Source organism: Tachyglossus aculeatus, chromosome 2 (assembly GCF_015852505.1).
Source record: "Tachyglossus aculeatus isolate mTacAcu1 chromosome 2, mTacAcu1.pri, whole genome shotgun sequence".
Classification (NCBI taxonomy): domain Eukaryota; kingdom Metazoa; phylum Chordata; class Mammalia; order Monotremata; family Tachyglossidae; genus Tachyglossus; species Tachyglossus aculeatus.
Window position 1 is genome coordinate 36425191 of NC_052067.1, and position 20830 is coordinate 36446020.

Sequence of the window (20830 nt, forward strand, 5' to 3'; positions counted from 1 at the left end):
GCAGTGATGGACCCGGCTCAATTCTGATGTTTTCGGTGTGTCTCGCTGTGAGCCGGCGCTTCAGTTTTTTGGATAGCTACCGGTCGAAACCGTCCGGTGAACTCTAGTCCCCGGAGCGGGAGCGACCAGGCCACGGAGAGTTATCGCCCATGGCCATGAAAGCCTCATCCCATCTAATTCGTTTCTGCCTCCGTCTTTCCTCGTTTCCGTCGTGCGGGTTCGATAGGAAGAGGTTGCCGAGGGGTCTGTGATCCCCCCCCGCCTTGTTGCAGAGGCTGAGTTTCTCCGCATTCAAACTCCTAATGCCAAAGGCAGAAGTTGCGGACTTGCCTCCGGCAAGAGTGAAGCAAACGGGACGAGCGACAGACTCTCCGGAGGCGACGGCGGCCAGCTCGTCGTGTGAGGGTCCAGCCCGGGGACTAGCGTCGACGCAGGAATCACCGGCTGGCTCCTAAAGGAAGCGTTATCGCTGCTTTGGTGTCGTGAGTCCCGGCGTCACCTGAAACAGCGGCTGCCGGCCTTTTCAGTAAGGCACCCGGACCTACGTAGCCCAGCCGAGAAAAGCGAGGCGGCTCAAAAGAACCGAGGATGCCGGGTTTGTCTGGGGGGGGGGGAACCCCAAAGTCTGAAAATCCAAGTGGAAACGTTGGGACTTGGGCGGCGCCGTTCGTTTTTTTCCCCCCCAAAGTACGCACCTTTGCCAACAGATCTCAAGGTATCTTACCAAGGATGATTATGTGGAAGTGTTATTTAATGACGCGGATCGGATCTCGAGACCTGCAGCGGATTTTAAAGCCCAACTCTTGTTTATAGCATTTTTAAGAGATTGTGAGATGGTCAAAGTGCACATGAATCAAGTTTTAATATACCGTGCGACGGGTAGGTTAAAGCTGTCCATTGCACCCTATTTCTTTATTTGAATTCTCAGGCATGGTTTGGCAGTGCAAGAACCCTGTACCGTTCACAAAGTCAATAAAATGGAAATATATATGGATTCTGGAGTCTTGGGAGTTTTTAACCTAAAGCTTTACCACGTGGAGGGGAGATGATTTCGGTGGAGAGTGACAAGTAAACGTTTAACCTTTACTATACTGCATTTTCACAGTGCTTGGGGGGGCTCGGTTGGTGTCGTCTTCAAGTTTTATTACTTCTAATGGTGGTAGGAGTACTCTGTTGGGTATAATGCACGAAAACTGCCCCGTCCTTTAGGAGCTTTAATGGAACCAGGGGACTGCTGCAGATCGCGGTACCCTTACAGTGAGATCTCAAATAGCACGTATTTCGCTGAAAGGGGATGAGAAACACATCCCCACCTAGAATGGGAAGACACGGACCCAGAAGGAATCTAGGCCTGTGTGGTTATTTATTTCTTTAAATCAAGCACTGCCCTGCATTTCAGACCTAAGGGAAGGTCTATTCTTGATTTACTAAAATGCCGTCTCTTCTCCCTCCACCGTGCCAGCTGCTCCTGAAGTTCCTGCAATTCCCTGTAAAGGGGAGGTCCTAAAAATACAATTAGTAACGTGTGAAACTGATGCTTTTTCAGCCTCGTCGGAAAGTGCGGGAACTAATGAGCTTTCACTCTTTAACCTAGTTACCATTTTCGAAATGGGAAGGGTCTGGTGATCTGGTCCATCCCCTGCCATCAGGTAAGTCCTATCATTACTTGCCTTACTTTTTTTTTTCCTATGTATTAACTAAGAAAAACACTTACCCAAAATGTGCACCAATCAATCAGTCGTATTTACTGAGCGCTTAGTGTGCAGAGCAAAATCATCAATCGTATTTATTGAGCGCTTACTATGTGCAGAGCACTGTACTAAGTGCTTGGGAAGTACAAATTGGTAACAAAATTGGTCAGCATCCAAAATGAATTTGTAACCACATTGTATGTCTTGACAGTCCTCCTGTCATAAAATAATCATTACTACATTGACAACGGGCACCAAGTCCATTTTCTAAAGCCATTCAGAACTCTTGCGCTGCACTTGGGTATTTTTAATTTGCCCTTCACTACATTGACAACGGACACCAAGTCCATTTTCTAAGGTCATTCAGAACTCTTGCTGTGCACTTGGGTATTTTTAATTTGCCCTTTCGCTCTGATGCTCGATTACAGCACCAAGGGCCTTCCTGAAGATTATTCGCACTTCCCTAAAGGTCGGAGCTGCAGACAGAAAGGTACCGAAATTCCAGTCTCCTTTTCAAGTATCTCAAGGTGTGATTGGCGGGCCCATCATTTTGAAAACCAGCCCCTTCTCAAAAGGGTGATAAAAGATGTTTGATGAGGTACTTTCGGGGGAGGAAATAAGATTTCTTCCGGCATCTTAATTGCCGTCTCCAGGGAACGATGATCCCTCAGGCTCTGCACATCCCCAGCGCTTAGAACAGTGCTTTGCACATAGTAAGCGCTTAACAAATACCAACATTATTATGATTATTATCCTTTAGCGATGTTTTCCAAAGCATCGCAGCCTAGTGGATCGGGAACGGAACTCAGAAGGTCCTGGGTGCTAATCCCCGCTCTACCCCTTGTCACTTGGAGGACTAACTTGTACTTCCCAAGCGCTTAGTACAGTGCTCTGCACACAGTAAGCGCTCAATAAATACGATTGATTGAGGATGAAGACTGCAAGTCCCATGTGGGACGGGGATTTTGTCCAATGCGATCAGCTTGTATCTACCCCAGGTACAGAGGAAGCTGGTTTTCTGTTTGACGCTTGCCAGAGGAGGGTGTGTACGCGGTGCTTGCCCATCTTTCTATTACACGGTTATATCTGGTGTGGGAAGAGAGCGGGTAGCGTTTGAAAGATGGATACTAATTTACTTAATGTTTTTACCACGATCCTTGAACCAAAGTTCTGGGAAGTCCAGTTATGAATAACAAGGGTGACGCAGATTGTACTAAAAATTTATTTCGATATCTACATGTTGAATGTGCTTTGCAGTGGAAGTAGACAAATGTTAGGGGGCAAAAAAAAATACATCTATATATAGTACACTGTATAACTTAACTGCTTGCCCGTTGCTGCATTTCATCTTCCTGGGGGTTTGGAGAACTAACCCACGAAAGCCTTCAACACTGCGTCGGCTGCGCAGAGTTGAGCACGTGCGCAGCAAAGGACGCGACGTACGGGCTCTCCTGCAAACCAATGGTCCGATAACAGCGTCAATGCGCGTTTAGGTGGCAGGAGAGGCCGTGAAAAGTTTTTCAGAGACTGATGGTTGCAGAAATTCAAAATGTAAAAATTCATATTTGGGGAAGGAGGTAAGCTAAGACGTTACCAAGGGGCGGGGGGCTTTTCAGTGTAGCCGGGGGCACTTGACTTTATTCTTTTCAGCAGGCGCCTTTCTCTTCTGGGAGAAACCTGGATCAAGTTCCTTTCTGTTCTGAGGAACAACTGCTCCAGGAAGGCAGTAATTCTCCATTGGAGGGGGCAACTCCTGTAATAATAATAATAATAATGTTGGTATTTAAGCGCTTACTATGCACAAAGCACTGTTCTGAGCGCTGGTAGAAATGAAAGCAAAAGTGAACTAACTGCTCCGTCAGTCCACACGGCTAACAAGGCGGCGGTCAGTTTATCAACAGATACATCCCAAAGAACACCTAATCAAAAAGTGGCATTGCTTTAAATGTCCCGTGGAGGGGGGCAATTTTCCTAATAAACAAACCTGCATGAGATAATCCGCAATGTATTCCGGCTTCAAGCAGCTGACTTTCTGGGCGGTGGCTTCCGTCACGTTCACTCTGGTGTCGTCTGGTTTCAGTTTGCTGAAGTCTGCGAAGAGGTGCGTGGCTTCCTTAAACAGCGACGGGGAGTGGCCCGGCAGGACCTGGTAATCAATCGATCGTATTTATTGAGCGCTTACTGTGTGTACAGCACTGTACTAAGCGCTTGGGAAGTACAAGTTGGCAACATACAGAGACGGTCCCTACCCAACAGTGGGCTCACAGTCTAAAGGAAAGAGCATACGGATTCGTGCTTGGATATTTAGCCGTCAACGTCCGCAACCGACCGTTGTACTTCTCCAAGGGTCTTGTGCAGTCGTATTTACTGGACGCTTACCGTAAGCAGAGGACCGGACAGATGCTAAAATAGACACATTCCCTGTCTGCTTACAGTCTAGAGGGGAGGAGTGAATAAAGGGGGCAAGTTGGGGTGACAGAAGGGAGGGGAAGAGGCCTTCAATAAGGTCTTAAAGGTGGTGGGGGGAGAATAATTGGATTTGAGGCCTTCCAGACGAGAGGTGGGTCAGCATCATCATCATCAATCGTATTTATTGAGCGCTTACTATGTGCAGAGCACTGTACTAAGCGCTTGGGAAGTACAAATTGGTAACAAAATTGGTCAGCAGCGAGGCGGAGGCACAGTGAGGAGGTTAGCATGACGGGTGACCTTTGCAGATAACTGGAGGGCGACGAGACGATTTGTCTGTGGAGGTGGATGGGCAACCTCCGTAAACACCGGGGTTTAGTTTAACTGACCTTTGCCCCTCCTGACTGAAGAAGACGCTTGAATCCTGCTTCTCTGGACTGGTCAACGTTTAAAACGACTCTCCAGCCACTAAATGCCCCCTAGGAAAGAGAAAAGGATTGAAAATAAACTTCCCTGGCTCTCATCTCTGCTTTCAGGAAGGCAGGGACCCTACTACGTGGTTCCGGGACTAGCTGAGACACTTTCAGGACACAAGATTTGGCATATTCATTCATTGTCTTATTGAGCGCTTACTGTGTGCAGAGCACTGTACTAAGTGCTTACTCTTCTATTTTATTTTGTTAATGTTTAGTTTTGTTGTCTGTCTCCCCCTTCTAGACCGTGAGCCCGTTGTTGGGTAGGGATCGTCTCTAGATGTTGCCAACTTGGACTTCCCAAGTGTTTAGTACACTGCTCTGCACCCAGTGAGCGCTCAATAAATATGATTAAATGAATGAATAAGAGGGGAAATGGCATATCAAACCCAAAGTGTGGCTCAGTGGAAAGAGCCTGGGTTTTGGAGTTAGAGGTCATGGGTTCAAATCCCAGGTCTGCCAACTGTCAGCTGTGTGACTTTGGGCATGTCACTTAACTTCTCTGTGCCTCAGTTACCTCATCTGTAAAATGGGGATGAGGACTGTGAGCCCCCCGTGGGACAACCTGATCACCTTGTAACTTCCCCAGCGCTTAGAACAGTGCTTTGCACATAGTAAGCGCTTAACAAATGCCATCATTATTATTATTGTTATTGTGACCTCCCCAGTGCTTAGAACAGTGCCCTGCACATAGTAAGTGCTTAATAAATGCCATTTAAAAAAAAAAAGACAACCATGCACCTGGATACCTCAACAATGCCTGCTTCTTCTTGTCGTCTCTGGATTTTTTTCCTCCATCTCATTGCTGCAAGTGCTAATTTCCTCTGCTGGAGGTTGATTCCGGTCAGAACATCAAGTATGGAACTACTTCCCCATTCGTAATCTTCCTCCTAGGGAACACGGCTGTTTATCAGAAGAAATGCTGCGGGAATTAGCGGTAAAGCATGCAGTTCGGGGTACTTTAAAAGTTCAAGGGCTCATTATCACAGCCAAATCTCGTACGCTGCTCCCAAGTGCACAATGAGTGGGTGCCCAATAAAATCAGTGCTCTGCTGCTTTCCTAAAAGGGGGACGAGGGAGTGAGCTAGGCTGGTTGGATATTACAAAAAAACCCAAAAAAACAAGTTATTCACTCAGAAACCATTTTAAAGTGCCCAGCCCAATGTGTGCGCCCTGTGTGCGCACACCCTGTGTCTTCTGCTCAAACACAAAGGTGAACGCAGCAGACTAATGATGATGCCCCATTAAACTGCTCTCTGAAAATTTTCTGGACTTCATCGGTGAAAGTGGGGTCATCTGAGGACACAAATGGGGTCACAGAGAATTCATGGGGTCATCTGAGGACACGAGTGGGGTCACGGAGAACCATCAGGTCGTTTGAGGTCAAACGGGACATTAAACAGGTTTCTGAAATTTTTCTCGATTTCAAAAGTAAAAAGGGGGTCATCTGAGGACACAAATGGGGTCACAGAGTTCATGGGGGGGGCACCTGAGGACACAAGTGGGGTCACAGAGTGTTCATCGGGTCATCTGAGGTGAAACGGGACACTAAACTGCTTTTTGAAAATTTTCTCAATTTCAAAATTGAACGTGGGGTCATCCGAGGACACAAATGGGATCACGGAGAGTCAATCGTATTTATTGAGCGCTTACTGTGTGCAGAGCACTGTGCTAAGCGCTTGGGAAGTACAAGTCGGCAACATATAGAGACGGTCACTACCCAACAGTGGGCTCACAGTCTAGAATATGAGGACATGAGTGGGGTCATGGAGAGTTCATGGGGTCATTATTTTACTTGTATATCTTTTCTATTTTCATTCAACCGTATTTGAGTGCTTACTGTGTGCAGAGCACTGTACTAAGCGCTTGGGAAGTACGAGTTGGCAACATCTAGAGACGGTCCCTACCCAACAGTGGGCTCACAGTCTAGAAGGGGGAGACAGAGAACAAAACATACTAACAAAAAATTTTGTTAATGATGTGCATCTAGCGCTTAGAACAGTGCTCCAGTGCTTGGCACATAGTAAGCGCTTAACAAATACCAACATTATTATTATCTAGCTTTATATCTATTTATTCTGACGACTTGACACCTGTCCACATGTTTTGTTTTGTTGTCCATCTCCCCCTTCTAGACTGTGAGCCCGTTGTCGGGTAGGGACTGTCTCTATACGTTGCCGACTTGGACTTCCCAAGCGCTTAGTACAGTGCCCTGCACTCAGTAAGCGCTCAATAAATACAACTGAATGAATGAATGCCCATGGGATGGTGGGTTGGAGGTCAGTGGCCCTCGCTCAGTCTACAAGCACCATAAAAACTCAAGGTCGACAGAGCAAGCGCTGAGTGCAGTGCTCTGCACGCAGTAAGCGCTCAATAAATACGATTGGATTAAATGTACAGGAAATGTTAGTGCTAGAGAAAAAGGCTGTAAGACAGTGGCGTGAATTCACACCTGCACAAAGCACCCAGAAGTCCTACACGCTTCGAGGTAGGAGCGATGAAGGACCCACTTGCCGGCGGCCATCGAAGCCAGATACTTCTCGTTTCGAAGCGGATGACCCACAATGATGTGTGTGCAGCTTGCATCGAAGCACTGCTTTTCCAGCACCAGCCCACCTTGAAGATAAAGCAATTTGTTTATAATAATAATAATAATAAATAATGCTGGCATGTAGTAAGCGCTTACTATGTGCAAAGCACTGTTCTAAGCGCAGGGGAGGTTACAAGGCGACCAGGTTGTCCCTCGGGGGGCTCACAGCCTTCATCCCCATTTTCCAGATGAGGTCACTAAGGCCCAGAGAAGTGAAGTGACTTGCCCAAAGTCACACAGCTGACAATTGGCAGAGCCGGGATTTGAACCCATGACCTCTGACTCCAAAGCCCGGGCTCTTTTCCACTAAGCCATGCTGCTTCTCTATATACCTTATAGTTTATACTTTAAAGCATAGTTTCTACTTTTTATACTATAAAGCATAGTTTCTACTTTTTATACTTTAAAGTATAGTTTCTGCTTTTTATACTTTAAGGTATAGTTTCTGCTTTTTATACTTTAAGGTGTAGTTTCTGCTTTTTATACTTTAAGGTGTAGTTTCTGCTTTTTATACTTTAAGGTGTAGTTTCTGCTTTTTATACTTTAAGGTGTAGTTTCTGCTTTTTATACTTTAAGGTGTAGTTTCTGCTTTTTATACTTTAAGGTGTAGTTTCTGCTTTTTATATTTTAAGGTGTAGTTTCTGCTTTTTATACTTTAAGGTGTAGTTTCTGCTTTTTATACTTTAAGGTGTAGTTTCTGCTTTTTATACTTTAAGGTGTAGTTTCTGCTTTATACTTTAAGGTATAGTTTCTGCTTTATACTTTAAGGTATAGTTTCTACTTTTTATACTTTAAGGTATAGTTTCTGCTTTTTATACTTTAAGGTATAGTTTCTGCTTTTTATACTTCAAGGTATAGTTTCTGCTTTTTATACTTCAAGGTATAGTTTCTGCTTTTTATACTTCAAGGTATAGTTTCTGCTTTTTATACTTTAAGGTATAGTTTCTGCTTTATACTTTAAGGTATAGTTTCTGCTTTATACTTTAAGGTATAGTTTCTGCTTTATACTTTAAGGTATAGTTTCTGCTTTTTATACTTTAAGGTATAGTTTCTGCTTTATACTTTAAGGTATAGTTTCTACTTTTTATACTTTAAGGTATAGTTTCTGCTTTTTATACTTTAAGGTATAGTTTCTGCTTTTTATACTTTAAGGTATAGTTTCTGCTTTTTATACTCTAAGGTATAGTTTCTGCTTTTTATACTCTAAGGTATAGTTTCTGCTTTTTATACTTTAAGGTATAGTTTCTGCTTTTTATACTTTAAGGTATAGTTTCTGCTTTTTATACTTTAAGGTATAGTTTCTGCTTTATACTTTAAGGTATAGTTTCTACTTTTTATACTTTAAGGTATAGTTTCTGCTTTATACTTTAAGGTATAGTTTCTGCTTTTTATACTTTAAGGTACAGTTTCTGCTTTATACTTTAAGGTACAGTTTCTGCTTTATACTTTAAGGTACAGTTTCTGCTTTATACTTTAAGGTACAGTTTCTGCTTTTTATACTTTAAGGTACAGTTTCTGCTTTATACTTTAAGGTACAGTTTCTGCTTTATACTTTAAGGTACAGTTTCTGCTTTATACTTTAAGGTACAGTTTCTGCTTTATATTTTAAGGTACAGTTTCTGCTTTATACTTTAAGGTACAGTTTCTGCTTTATACTTTAAGGTACAGTTTCTGCTTTATACTTTAAGGTACAGTTTCTGCTTTATACTTTAAGGTATAGTTTCTGCTTTATACTTTAAAGTATAGTTTATACTTTAAGGTCACTCTTCCAGATCAAAGTTAAACCTGACTGCTGCTAGCACTCCGGTCCAACGGTTTTACAAACTCCAGACTGACATCACTGCTAGACCCCGACTCCCTTAACCGTGTATCCGTCTCCACATCTTTATGCCAGGGGACAAGCAAGTGCAATGACTGACTACTGAACGACTTTAAAAGTTTTGCAAAAATACGAGCACCTAGTTCCTCGATCAGCTGGCAATAGTCGATTCGTTCTTGAGGATTAAGAGAGGACAGTTGGAATATGTACTGTTTCGTCAACTCTTCATGCGTCTCCTTTTCCTGTATTGCCTGGAACGACACCAGGTTGTTATTCCACAGTGCGAAGCAACGCACCTTAACAGCCCCATCCAAAACCCGTCCAAATTCAAACGAGACAAACCATCTGCTTGGGTTGCGGAGCCACAGGTGGGTTGGCTAGGGGGAAAGCAATGCTGGGGGCTTGTGGTGTAGGGATCAGATGAGCATCTTTTATTGTAGTTTCTGGTTCTTCAGAGATCTGGTCCTTCGGGTCGTCAGGGTCCCACGCTTTTTCGGGATCAGCAGCAGCTGAGGGCAATAAAATGCTGCATTATATTCTGAATCAAACAGTTACAATGTGATTTTGAGTGACAAGTTACAAGTTCCAGGTGTGACCTCACTTAACAGATTTTCATGAGAGGGTGACAGAGAAAGAGGAAAAGAAAACAAGCCAAGGGTGAAGCATTACCTCCAATAAACCCGTAGAAAACAAGTGGATTTAAAAGTCCTTCATTCAGTTTCCCTTCCAGCAAGTTTATCCACCCACAAAAACAGGAACCTTATCCCTGCAACCGTACATCTTTCTGGCTTCCACTGCAATCTTTTCTACGGGTTTCTGTGAGACAGGTACTGTCTTAATGGCTTATCTTCCCTGCCGCATTAGTGATTAATGTAAATAATAAATAATGTTAATAATGTTGGTATTTGTTAAGCGCTTACTATGTGCAAAGCACTGTTCTAAGCGCTGGGGGGAACACAAGGAGATGAGGTTGTCCCATGTGGGGCTTAATTCACATTTTACAGATGAGGGAACTGAGGCACAAAGAAGTGAAGTGACTTACCCAAGGTCACACAGCAGACATGTGGGAGAGGCGGGATTCGAACCCATGATCTCCCTTCTAGACTGCAAGCTCATGGTGGACAAGGAACGGGTCTGCCAACTCTGGTATATTGTACTTTCCCAAGCCCTTAATTTCAGTGGTTTTAAAATGAAATCAGGCCGTAATAACAACGGTATTTGTTAAGCGCTTACAGGTCTGCCAACTCTGGTATATTGTACTTTCCCAAGCCCTTAATTTCAGTGGTTTTAAAATGAAATCAGGCCATAATAATAATGGTATTTGTTAAGCGCTTACAGGTCTGCCAACTCTGGTATATGGTACTTTCCCAAGCCCTTAATTTCAGTGGTTTTAAAATGAAATCAGGCCATAATAATAATGGTATTTGTTAAGCGCTTACGGGTCTGCCAACTCTGGTATATTGTACTTTCCCAAGCCCTTAATTTCAGTGGTTTTAAAATGAAATCAGGCCATAATAATAATGGTGTTTGTTAAGCGCTTACTATGTGCAAAGCCCTGTTCTAAGCGCTGGGGTGGTTACAAGGTGATCAGGTCACCCCACGGGGGGCTCACGGTTTTAATCCCCATTTTACAGATGAGGTAACGGGGGCCCAGAGAAGTGACTTGCCCAAAGTCACCCAGCTGGGGATCTGAACCCATGACCTCTGACCCCAAAGCCCGGGCTCTTTCCACTGAGCCACGCGGCTACACAGAGTCATTTTTGAAGTGACTGTGTCTCTCATTACCCAGTTCGGAAATTTCAGAATCATGCAAGGAGTCCGTAAGCGGGGAGTTGTCCAGGTTTGTCGCGTCGGCTGGAAGCTCCGAGTGTCGCGCGGGACTGGTGGGCCACTGCAGGTTGCTGGCAAGCCTCGCCCTTTCCTCCCGCGCTGTAGGATCATCCCAAATGATCTGTTCACTCTGGGAGGGCTCGGTGTTGAGATCGGTTAGGGTCTGCTGAGGCTGTCTGAAAAACCAAAGCCACAGCTATCCTTTAGAGGCCCCACACTGAATCATCATCGTCATCATCAATCGTATTTATTGAGCGCTTACTGTGTGCAGAGCACTGTACTAAGCGCTTGGGAAGTACAAGTTGGTAACATATAGAGACAGCCCCTACCCAGCAGTGGGCTCACAGTCTAAAAGAATCCACAGTCTAATAATAATTGTGGTATTTGTTAAGTGCTACTATGTGCCAGGCATTGTACTAGGCGCCGGGGTGGGTGCAAGCAAATTGGATTGGATACAGTCTCTGTCCCTTGTGGGGCTCACAGCCTTAATCCCCATTTTACAGATGAGGGAACTGAGGCCCAGACGAGTTTAGTGACTTGCCCAGGGTCACCCGGCAGACAAGTGGTGGAGCCGGAATTAGAACCCAGGTCCGTGCTCTCTCCACTAGGAAATGCTGAAGAAGCAACAACGGAGCCATAACACTGGCTTGGAAAACGGTTATCTAGAAACCTGGAAACCGATCGCGTTTGAATAATACCATCGGACTTGGGGAGTGAAAGCCGCTGGGGTAATGCGGCCATTCGAGTGGCATCCGGCCTTTGACACAGTTGTTTCTGCATTTCCTCAGAAAGCAGATACCTTAGCACTTCCAAGGCTCGGGTGCGATTACTTCGGGCAGAACGTGCACTGTCTGGAGTTGAAGGAGCGCTGTCACAGCCATTTCTGGAGAGGGAGCCCCTTTGCCCTTGGGGCTTCGCTATTGACGTCGCAGACATGATTTCTTGCAGCTGCTTCTGGAAGTTTTCCCTCATTTCCAGGGTCTGTGTGAGCACTTAGAGCCGGGGCGGGGCGGGGGGCGGGAAAGAATGAAGAGTTTAGCTTTTATTCATGTTAAATATTTAGCCTTTTTTTTTTAATGGTATTTACTAAGCGCTTACTATGTGCAAAGCACTGTTCTAAGCGCTGGGGAGATTACAAGGTGATCAGGTTGTCCCACAGGGGGCTAACGGTCGATCCTCATTTTACAGATGAGGGAACCGAGGCCCAGAGAAGTTAAGTGACTTGCCCAAAGTCACACAGGTGACAAGGGGCGGAGCTGGGATTTGAACCCATGACCTCTGACTCCAAAGCCCGGGCTCTTTCCACTGAGCCACGCGACAGTAAAGAGAAGTCTGCTCTGCTGAGAACAGCATATGGAGGAGGAGTTCCTGCACTCTACTAAATACGCGAGGCCTGAGATTTCTAGGTGACAGAATCTGTACAGAATATCGCCATTTCACTCATTCATTCGATCGTATTTATTGAGCGCTTACTGAGTGCAGAGCACTGTACTAAGCACTTGGGAAGTACAAGTTGGCAACATATAGAGACAGTCCCTACCCAACAGCGGGCTCACAGTCTAGAAGACTGTGACTGTGATCAGAGCCATTTAGGGATAAAGTCTTCTAAATACATCTACAAAACTCAGCAGGAGCTTTTGGACAACTGGAATCATTTACCTCCTTTGGGATTCGGTTGATTTTCATTTGCGGTCTCCACCTCCATCAGATCGGAGGGTCCGTCTTCTACGTTCTTCACCTCCATAGATAAAGACTCAGGCTATTAAAAAAAAAATGCAGATACTGCGTCTCCTCAAAGCAGCCTACTACTTTACGATGTTATTCAAATGTCCCGGTCATCTACAGTCCCCAACTTAAAAGATAGATTCCAGCCAGCTGCACAAGGGAAACTAAAAAATATCGAGGGGGGCTCGGCCGTATTGTAATGACAAAGACAGCAGCTCCCTGAGAGAAATCAGCACTTGAAAATAAAATAAAAAACCCACTTGTGGCCGATTCCCTCAAGTTCACAACACTATCAGCAGCCCAACAACTAAAAAAAAAGCCAGTAGCAGCCAGAATAGCTGGGGCACTCTCTCCACACCAGCTCAAACTCTTAATATTCCCTTGAGTGCTTTGGTTCAATCAATCAAATTGATTGCACATTTACTGTGTGACGAGCACCATACTTAGAGCTTAGGAAAAGGCAGTTAACTGGTAGACAGGATCCCTGACTTCTTATAAGGGGCTTACAATCTAGAGTGGAAACAGACGTGTACTTAAGTGCTTACGGGATCAGATCTAAGTGCCTAGATCATGCAGAACGGTGGGTAAGTAAGGGGGACGAGAGCTTGGTTAGTGAAGGCCTTTTGGAGGGTGATTTTAGAAACCAACTTGGTAAGAAGCAGAGTGAGCCAAGTGGAATTGAAGCATCCCTAGGAGCGGGTTAAAGGTGGTAGTATTCCGGTGGGAAACAATGGCATTTATTTGGGATTTAGTTTGGGTGAGAAGCAGTCCCTGCATTCTTAAAAAGCATCTTAATCCTTGTGTTCGTTGTGGCAGAAAAGACTGATGTATGACTGACAAACCTTTCTGCACTGAACACATATACAGAATGTCCTTTGCTGTGCCTGTTGTGTGGGTTATATATAGTGCCAGGTAGTTTTCACTTTTTCCTCTTAGAATCACTGTCTTCCTGGAGCTCCCCTGCCAAAGAGCCCATTCACTCCTAATTGTCACTTGTCAGACAAGTCTGTCCACCATAATTCTTCTCTCAACAGTCAGTCTGTAGTTATGCTGCATCTCCTGATATTAGTATAGGGCATTCTTAAAATGCCCTTCTTAAAAAGCAGTCCCCGGAATGAGTATAAATAGGGGGGAGAAAAATGTTCACGGTATTAACTGAGCACCTATTGCGCGCACAACACCTCTCCATCCCCCCCATCTTACCTCCTTCCCTTCCCCACAGCACCTGTATATATGTATATATGTTTGTACATATTTATTACTCTATTTTATTTGTACATATCTATTCTATTTATTTTATTTTGTTAGTATGTTTGGTTTTGTTCTCTGTCTCCCCCTTTTAGACTGTGAGCCCACTGTTGGGTAGGGACTGTCTCTATATGTTGCCAATTTGTACTTCCCAAGCGCATAGTACAGTGCTCTGCACATAGTAAGCGCTCAATAAATACGTTTGATGATGATGATGATGATGAGGGCTTGCTCCAGAAAAGGGAGTAGGATCGGGACGAACAAGTCTGGGGGGAAGGAGAGGGGCTGCGGAGACCAATGTGTGGATATGGTTTTGGGAGGGACTTCGACATGAAACCCCGAGAGCACCTTGAAAACCACACCTCTCCTAAAACCACAAAACTAGGTTCAATTAATTCCATTAGTGCAACAGCCTGGGGTTTCATTTGTATACCGTATCACGTACTGTTATACCTCATTATCCTTTGGTATTTTATCAGACGATGACAGCTGACTGGTATAGAGCCTTTCATCTTGCGTTGCACTTATATCCAGGCTCATTTTGGGATTGTAGGTGTGTGGGTAAAGAGACTCAGGAAGGCGTTTGTATTCTTGGGCACTCTGCAATAAAATTAATTTTGTAAACACTTTATAAAAGCAATAATAATAATAATAATGGCCTTCATCAATATGTGCAAAGCACCGTCCTAAGCGCTGGGGAGGTTATAAGGTGATCAGATTGTCCCACGGGGGGCTCACAGTCTTAATCCCCATTTTACAGATGAGGGAATTGAGGCACAGAAGTGAAGTGACTTGCCCAAAGTCACACAGCTGACAAGTGGCAGAGCCGGAATCTGAACCCATGACCTCTGACTCCAAAGCCCGGGCTCTTTCCACTGGGCCACGCTGCTTCTAGTGCAACAGAAGAGCATACAATATTAGAAGAAATGTGATGAGATCACTCGTCCCTCCCTCTGCCATAAAACTGAGGAAGGAAATTTGCCAAGGCTGGAGTCTTTGAAGACTAGAACACCAAAGGAAAACTACTGATAGGCTCAAGGTAAATGAAAACCCTCTCCCAATTCTTAAAGTATTAAAGCATCCTTAGAATGAACCTATTAATAGTATTTATTGACTAGAACACCGAAGGAAAACTACTGATAAGCTCAAGGTAAATGAAAACCCTCTCCCGATTCTTAAAGTATTAAAGCATCCTTAGAATGAACCTATTAATAGTATTTATTGACTAGAACACCAAAGGAAAACTACTGATATGCTCAAGGTAAATGAAAACCCTCTCCCGATTCTTAAAGTATTAAAGCATCCTTAGAATGAATCTATTAATAGTATTTATTGACCGCTCAGTGAATACGATCGAATGAACAGCAGAGTTGGTAGGCACGTAATGTTCCTGCCACCCGAGGGACTTTTGATTATCTAATTATCTATCACAGTACCTAGAGTTCAAACAGGGAAAGATCAGGAAAAGTTCATCTAAACTGGGAATATTAAAACAGTTCAACATAAGCCACTAGAAAAAAACACTTTAAATTATTCACTTATGAGGCTTTTGATCTCTGGAAGGAGCCACAGATCATCCCCCACAACAGGTGTCTAGGAGTTTAAGCTTATGAATAAAGTAAAATGCATTTACTGTCAATATATTGGAAAAGTGATGGGGGAAAAAGAGGAACAAAAAAAAGGTGTTACGTACTTCTAAAAGCCAGTGTTCAGAAACGATGTGTACTCCTCGTTCTTTAACAGATCTATATTCTCGATTACTGTCGTTCTGTCGCCCTTGGTAGATGAAATGTGTCACTGTTTCATCAAAACTCCACCTAAAATACATAGATGGAAACAACTAAAATAACGCCAAGTCTAGTTCACCACTATTACTACTGTCATGGCAAAAATGCTTTGACCTTGAAACTCCAACTGGAATTATATAATTTGGAAAGGTGCATTCTAGGTATAAAATCCTAAAGCCATTCAAAGCTAGGCCTTCGACTTTCAGCTGTTAAATTAGTAAGGTTGATGAACACCATAAGGAGACGTGGGAAAAAAGGGTTTATCTTGTAGGATGATGATCTGTCCAGATCATTAAATATTTCAAAGACGACAATGAATGAAAAGCTAGGTCTAAGTGCATTTTCACATCACTGAACATTAAGGGAAAAAACATTTTTCAGATTATTTTAGTTTCATCTTCAACCAAGGATGCTGAAGGGAATATTACAATAATCATCACCAGAGAGCACAGTGGGACTATTTCTTTGCAAATACACACGAGTTGCTTTTGGTCTCCCTGTAACTCTAAGGCTGAGCAATAATAAACGGGAATGTACACACATTCACAAAAACACCAAACGAGGCTGAAAACTAAAGCAATGCATTCAAATTCTAACTTCTAACCAAAGCATAAGGAAGTTATCGCCCGTATTTATTGAGCGCTTACTGTTTGCAGAGCACTGTTCTAAGCGCTTAAGGACACGAAAATATAACAGACACCTGTAATGAAGTTATTCATTCATTCAACTACGCGCTTAAGGACACGAAAATATAACAGACACCTGTAATGAAGTTATTCATTCATTCAACTGTATTTATTCAATCAATCAATCGTATTTATTCAGCGCTTACTGTGTGCAGAGCACTGGACTAAGCAGTTGGGAGAGTACAATACAACAATAAAGAGACATTTATTGCCCCTAATGAGTCTAGAGGGGGGGAAGATCCTGCATCTTGTGGGTAACGTGATTCTTAAATAGAATGGCGCTATGATGGAAGCAGCACAGCATAGTATTCATTCATTCATTCATTCAATCGTATTTATTGAGCGCTTACTGTGTGCAGAGCACTGTACTAAGTGCTTGGGAAGTACAAGTTAGTAGACAGAACGCATGCCTGAGAGTCAGAAAGTCATGGGTTCTAACCCCAGCTCCATCATTTGTTTGCTGTGTGACCTTAGGCAAGTCACTGGACTTCTCTGGACCTCAGTTACCTCATCTGTAAAATGGGGATTGAGACTGTGAGCCCCATGTGGGACAGACACACAACCAATTTGCCTGTATCCACCCCAGCGCTTAGTACAGTGCCTGGCACATAGTAAGTGCTTAACAAACACCACTATTATTATGATTCTTATTACCAGTCAAGGGGCCAAAACACACCCATTGTTTAAGTTGACCAACTTGCTAAAGACTGTAAACCCCCTCAAGATGGTAAACTCGTGCTGGGCGGGGAACATCGGCTAATTCTGTTGTACTGTACTTCCCCAAGCGCTCAATAAATGTCACTGATTTATATCATTGATAAATGTCACTGAATAAATGTCACTGGCTGATTGATTGATCTACATATGAGGCAGAGAATGATTCCTGTTACTGAGGAAGTTCCCCCAGTGGGAAATTACAGATGCTTAAAGAATGGGTACTGTGTTTCTGTCATTAATGTGAAAACCATTAGCTGATGGGCAGAAATTTGCAAGAGCAGTCACTCATTCATTCAGTCGTATTTATTGAGCGCTTACTGTGTGCAGAGCACTGTACTAAGCTCTTGGGAAGTACAAGTCGGCAACATAGAGATGGTCCCTACCCAACAACGGGCTCACGGTCTAGAAGGGGGAGACGGACAACAAAACAAAACATGTGGACAGGTGTCAAGTCGACAGAACAAAAAGAATTAAAGCTAGATGCACATCATTATGGTAGGGACCGTCTTTATATGTTGCCAACTTGTCCTTCCCAAGCGCTTAGTACAGTGCTCTGCACACAGTAAGCTCTCAATAAATACGACTGAATGAATGAATCATTAACAAAATAAATAGAATATTAAATATGTACAAGTAAAATAGAGTAATAATCCAATATCAGAATGAGCCTACAGCAGCAGTAATGTCAAAGAATAAAGAAATAGGTTAAATTGCAGGAGGCAGTGGGAGGGGAAAGGATGCAAAGGGGGAAGATGAAAGGATCAGGGAAGAAAACAAAAGAGGAAAGGGGAAGAAGAGGTCACTCGGAGGCCCCATCTTATCCTATTTCCAGTTTACCTCCCAAACACCTAGTATTTACCTCCCATACACCTAGTACAGCACTCGGCCCTCTGTGCCTAGATCTATTCACACGGGAATAGTACTACCTGTAATCCGCTCCTAGAGACGCTGCAATACCATTCAGCTCGCTCTGCTTCTTTCTGAGTTTCTTACTGACGCATATCACTACATCAGTTAATGGTTTGAATTCTTCTTTCTGTATGGACTGGACAGAAAGAAAAAAAAAAAAGAAAAGCCCAGAACCTTCATCAGTCTTGTTTGGAAGTCATCACACTGGATCATAAAGCTTCCCAATGAGAAAAACCCAGCCGTAACTGAGCACATCCTACCTCTTCCAGTTGGGCATCCTTCAGCGGAGGGCTCGCGGAGAGAGCTGCTGCATGACGAGTGCTATTTGCGACGGCCAGTTTCAGGTTCCTGCCAATGACTTCTGAGAGAGGGGTGCTCAGCTTCCTGTTTCTCTGGCTAGATCCTCTTGGAGTTTCCAAAACTGCCAAGGCATCCTACAGAAGAGAGAGGAGATACAGAAGCTAGTTTACTGAGCTCGACTGATTAATATTACCCAAAGTTTCTCTCGGTCGTGATACATCACTTCGACAAATTAAGGTGAAACTCTTTATGCCGGCAAACATTTCTTTTAAAATAATTCTTTGTTCTTACCCTACTTATCAATGATGATCTCAGGCCTGGTCCCCTGACCAATAGTGTTCACGGGGCCCGTAGTCCCAAAGGTGGATGTGGGGGACAGACGCAGAAGGAAAGAATACCAAGGGAAACTATGAAATATCAGCCTGCTATTGTTGGGTCGCGGTAGTCTTCAGGTTCCTCAACTCACCAGAGAGAGCCGTCTGGGCTAAATTACCCAGTGCTTTCAAAATGAGGATGGTAAGCTACCTCTCCGCTGTGCTGGGTGGGAAAGGAGGGAGGGTGCCACCATTTAAGGATCCCAGAGCACTCCAGGATCTTATCGTGGGTAATGGCCCCGAGGATCAGAAGGAAGCTGGGGCCTACAGATGTCGGGTTCTGCCCGACACCAAGAGACTTCTAAAATGGAAGGTGAAAAGCCAGAAGCGCAACTAGGATGTGGGGCAAAAGGTCGCAGGTCACGATGAAAAGACAGGCTTGCAAAACGGGGAAGAGTTCAGCTGCCGGGGAACAGTTCCTAACTACCCCAAGGACGTGAGTCGCTGTGCCAGGAGGCACAGAAATAAGGGTGCCCCTCAAACCGATAGCGGAAACGAGTTGGCACCTAGCGAGGATCGACAAGCGATGGCCACTCAACCACCCGTGAAGCTACCTGCCTCTCCGTGCCTTGGTCCTTGGGGACGAATGAGAAACTTCTTGGAAAAATCCACGAGACGCCACTGTCACGGAAGGGGTGGGCCCAGTTAGGACGATATAAATAATGACAGCATTCTAACTGCATCGAGTGATCACAAGTGTTTTCACTGGTGGGGTGGGTTCCCTTCAGAGTACACCCAAAGTAAAGGGGGGAAAAGTAGCGATGAAGGGCCGTCTCGTGCCAACGATGGGGAACGCAGGTTCTCTGCTACAGAATGAAACTTTATAGGGGCCCTTGGCCTCCGGGAAGAGGTATTCCCATAAAAAAGGGTACAGGCTTCCCCTGCCCTCTACTCCCTGGAAGTGGGTTCAAGGCAGGCGGGGGGGAGTGGGACAACATGAAGGAGGCTTCCACATGGACCCGAGAGCCGTGCTGCGATGGCAAAAACTAAATTTGACCCTCTCTGATCCACAGCATAAGTTTCCTTAAACACGTTTTACCTTCTAGACTGTGAGCCCGTCTTCTAGACTGTACTTCCCAAGCGCTTAGTACAGTGCTCTGCACATGGTGAGCGCTCGATAAATACGACTGAATGAATGCATGTTTTATGGGACAGTGCTAGTTAGTTTCATAGTGTTATAATACAAGTTTCACTCCTGGTTTAGTTTGCTTATTTTGCCCCTGCAATGCTTATTCTCCTCCAATTAAGCAAATAGTAAAGGTCAAACTGGGAGGCATGCTGATTTTCAGATTAATCAATGGTATTTATTGAGCACTAACTCCGTGCAGAACTGTATTAAGCACTTGGGGGGGAGTACAGTACAACAAAATTAGGGACACACTCCCTGCCCATAATCAGTACTATAGATTAAAGCCACATATAAAAGTACCAGCCAATATGCTGGTACTTTCTGATACCCACAGGGTCAAAACTCAGTAGGAATCTTGTCTAAATCACACATAACTTCTTGGGTTGAAATACTATTTTAGGACACTCTGAGCATAATTGCATTTTCCAGGTTGCTATATTAAAAATGACAAAATCATTTAAAATCAGGCAAAACAATTGAAATGAATAATCTGCATCTTCCTAACAAGTACTGGGATAAAAGCTAGAGCTAAATATTAACAAGCAACTTCTATAGGTAAATAGACTGTTGATCCCATTCTCAGAGGATATGAGAAGTTGGAGAACAGAGATCCTAATGAGAAAATTTTTTAAAAAAATTTCTGAACTCAACTGCTACGACTCACCCTTAGTAACACTTAACTAGCACATCCCATCTTACCTTCACATCAAATGAAGGCTTGAAGAGCTTGTCTTTGGACAGAAATTTTGATGGTGTGTCTAGGTGTAGTGACGGTTCCTTCTGAAGTGGTTTTCCTTCTACGGAAACTGAGGTTTTCCTGGCTTGCTGTGACAGCACCGTATGAAAAGCCTTACTCTGAAACCTGTTCATATCCAAAGGTGTCACGGCCGAATTTCTTTTGCCGTCAAAGACTGTGGTAGATTTCTCTGGCGTGCCTGAACGCACTTTAGCCTGATCTGCTGGTCTCTGACTTGGAAAACTTTCTTCTGCTGATTTAAAATAAAAGTAAAAATGTTATAAATATGAAACAGTGATACTCCATTTCTTCTCTACGTATGAAAACTTGCTTAAATCAGTGATCTTTTGAATTATGTGTTTTCGAGTCTTATTTCCTAGGCACATTTCAAATAGCAAAGGAATTCA

The 20830-nt window shown here is 44.0% G+C and overlaps 1 protein-coding gene across 1 annotated transcript in view; it reads right to left on the reverse strand.

Annotated features, from left to right (window-relative positions):
• Positions 1 to 2909: 2909 nt before the first annotated feature.
• Positions 2910 to 20830, reverse strand: part of TOPBP1 (DNA topoisomerase II binding protein 1) — a 54459-nt gene continuing 36538 nt past the window's right edge. The window contains exons 14-28 of the mRNA XM_038770657.1: positions 20387 to 20673; positions 18145 to 18318; positions 17902 to 18020; positions 15479 to 15602; positions 14239 to 14385; positions 12472 to 12571; positions 11612 to 11804; positions 10768 to 10988; positions 9325 to 9491; positions 9122 to 9233; positions 7026 to 7189; positions 5323 to 5463; positions 4490 to 4579; positions 3676 to 3837; positions 2910 to 3444 (exon numbers count right to left, since the gene is read on the reverse strand). Of these exons, the coding sequence (XP_038626585.1) occupies positions 3304 to 3444; positions 3676 to 3837; positions 4490 to 4579; positions 5323 to 5463; positions 7026 to 7189; positions 9122 to 9233; positions 9325 to 9491; positions 10768 to 10988; positions 11612 to 11804; positions 12472 to 12571; positions 14239 to 14385; positions 15479 to 15602; positions 17902 to 18020; positions 18145 to 18318; positions 20387 to 20673 (2342 nt within the window). The 3' untranslated portion in view covers positions 2910 to 3303. The remainder of the gene's footprint in view (positions 3445 to 3675; positions 3838 to 4489; positions 4580 to 5322; positions 5464 to 7025; positions 7190 to 9121; positions 9234 to 9324; positions 9492 to 10767; positions 10989 to 11611; positions 11805 to 12471; positions 12572 to 14238; positions 14386 to 15478; positions 15603 to 17901; positions 18021 to 18144; positions 18319 to 20386; positions 20674 to 20830) is intronic.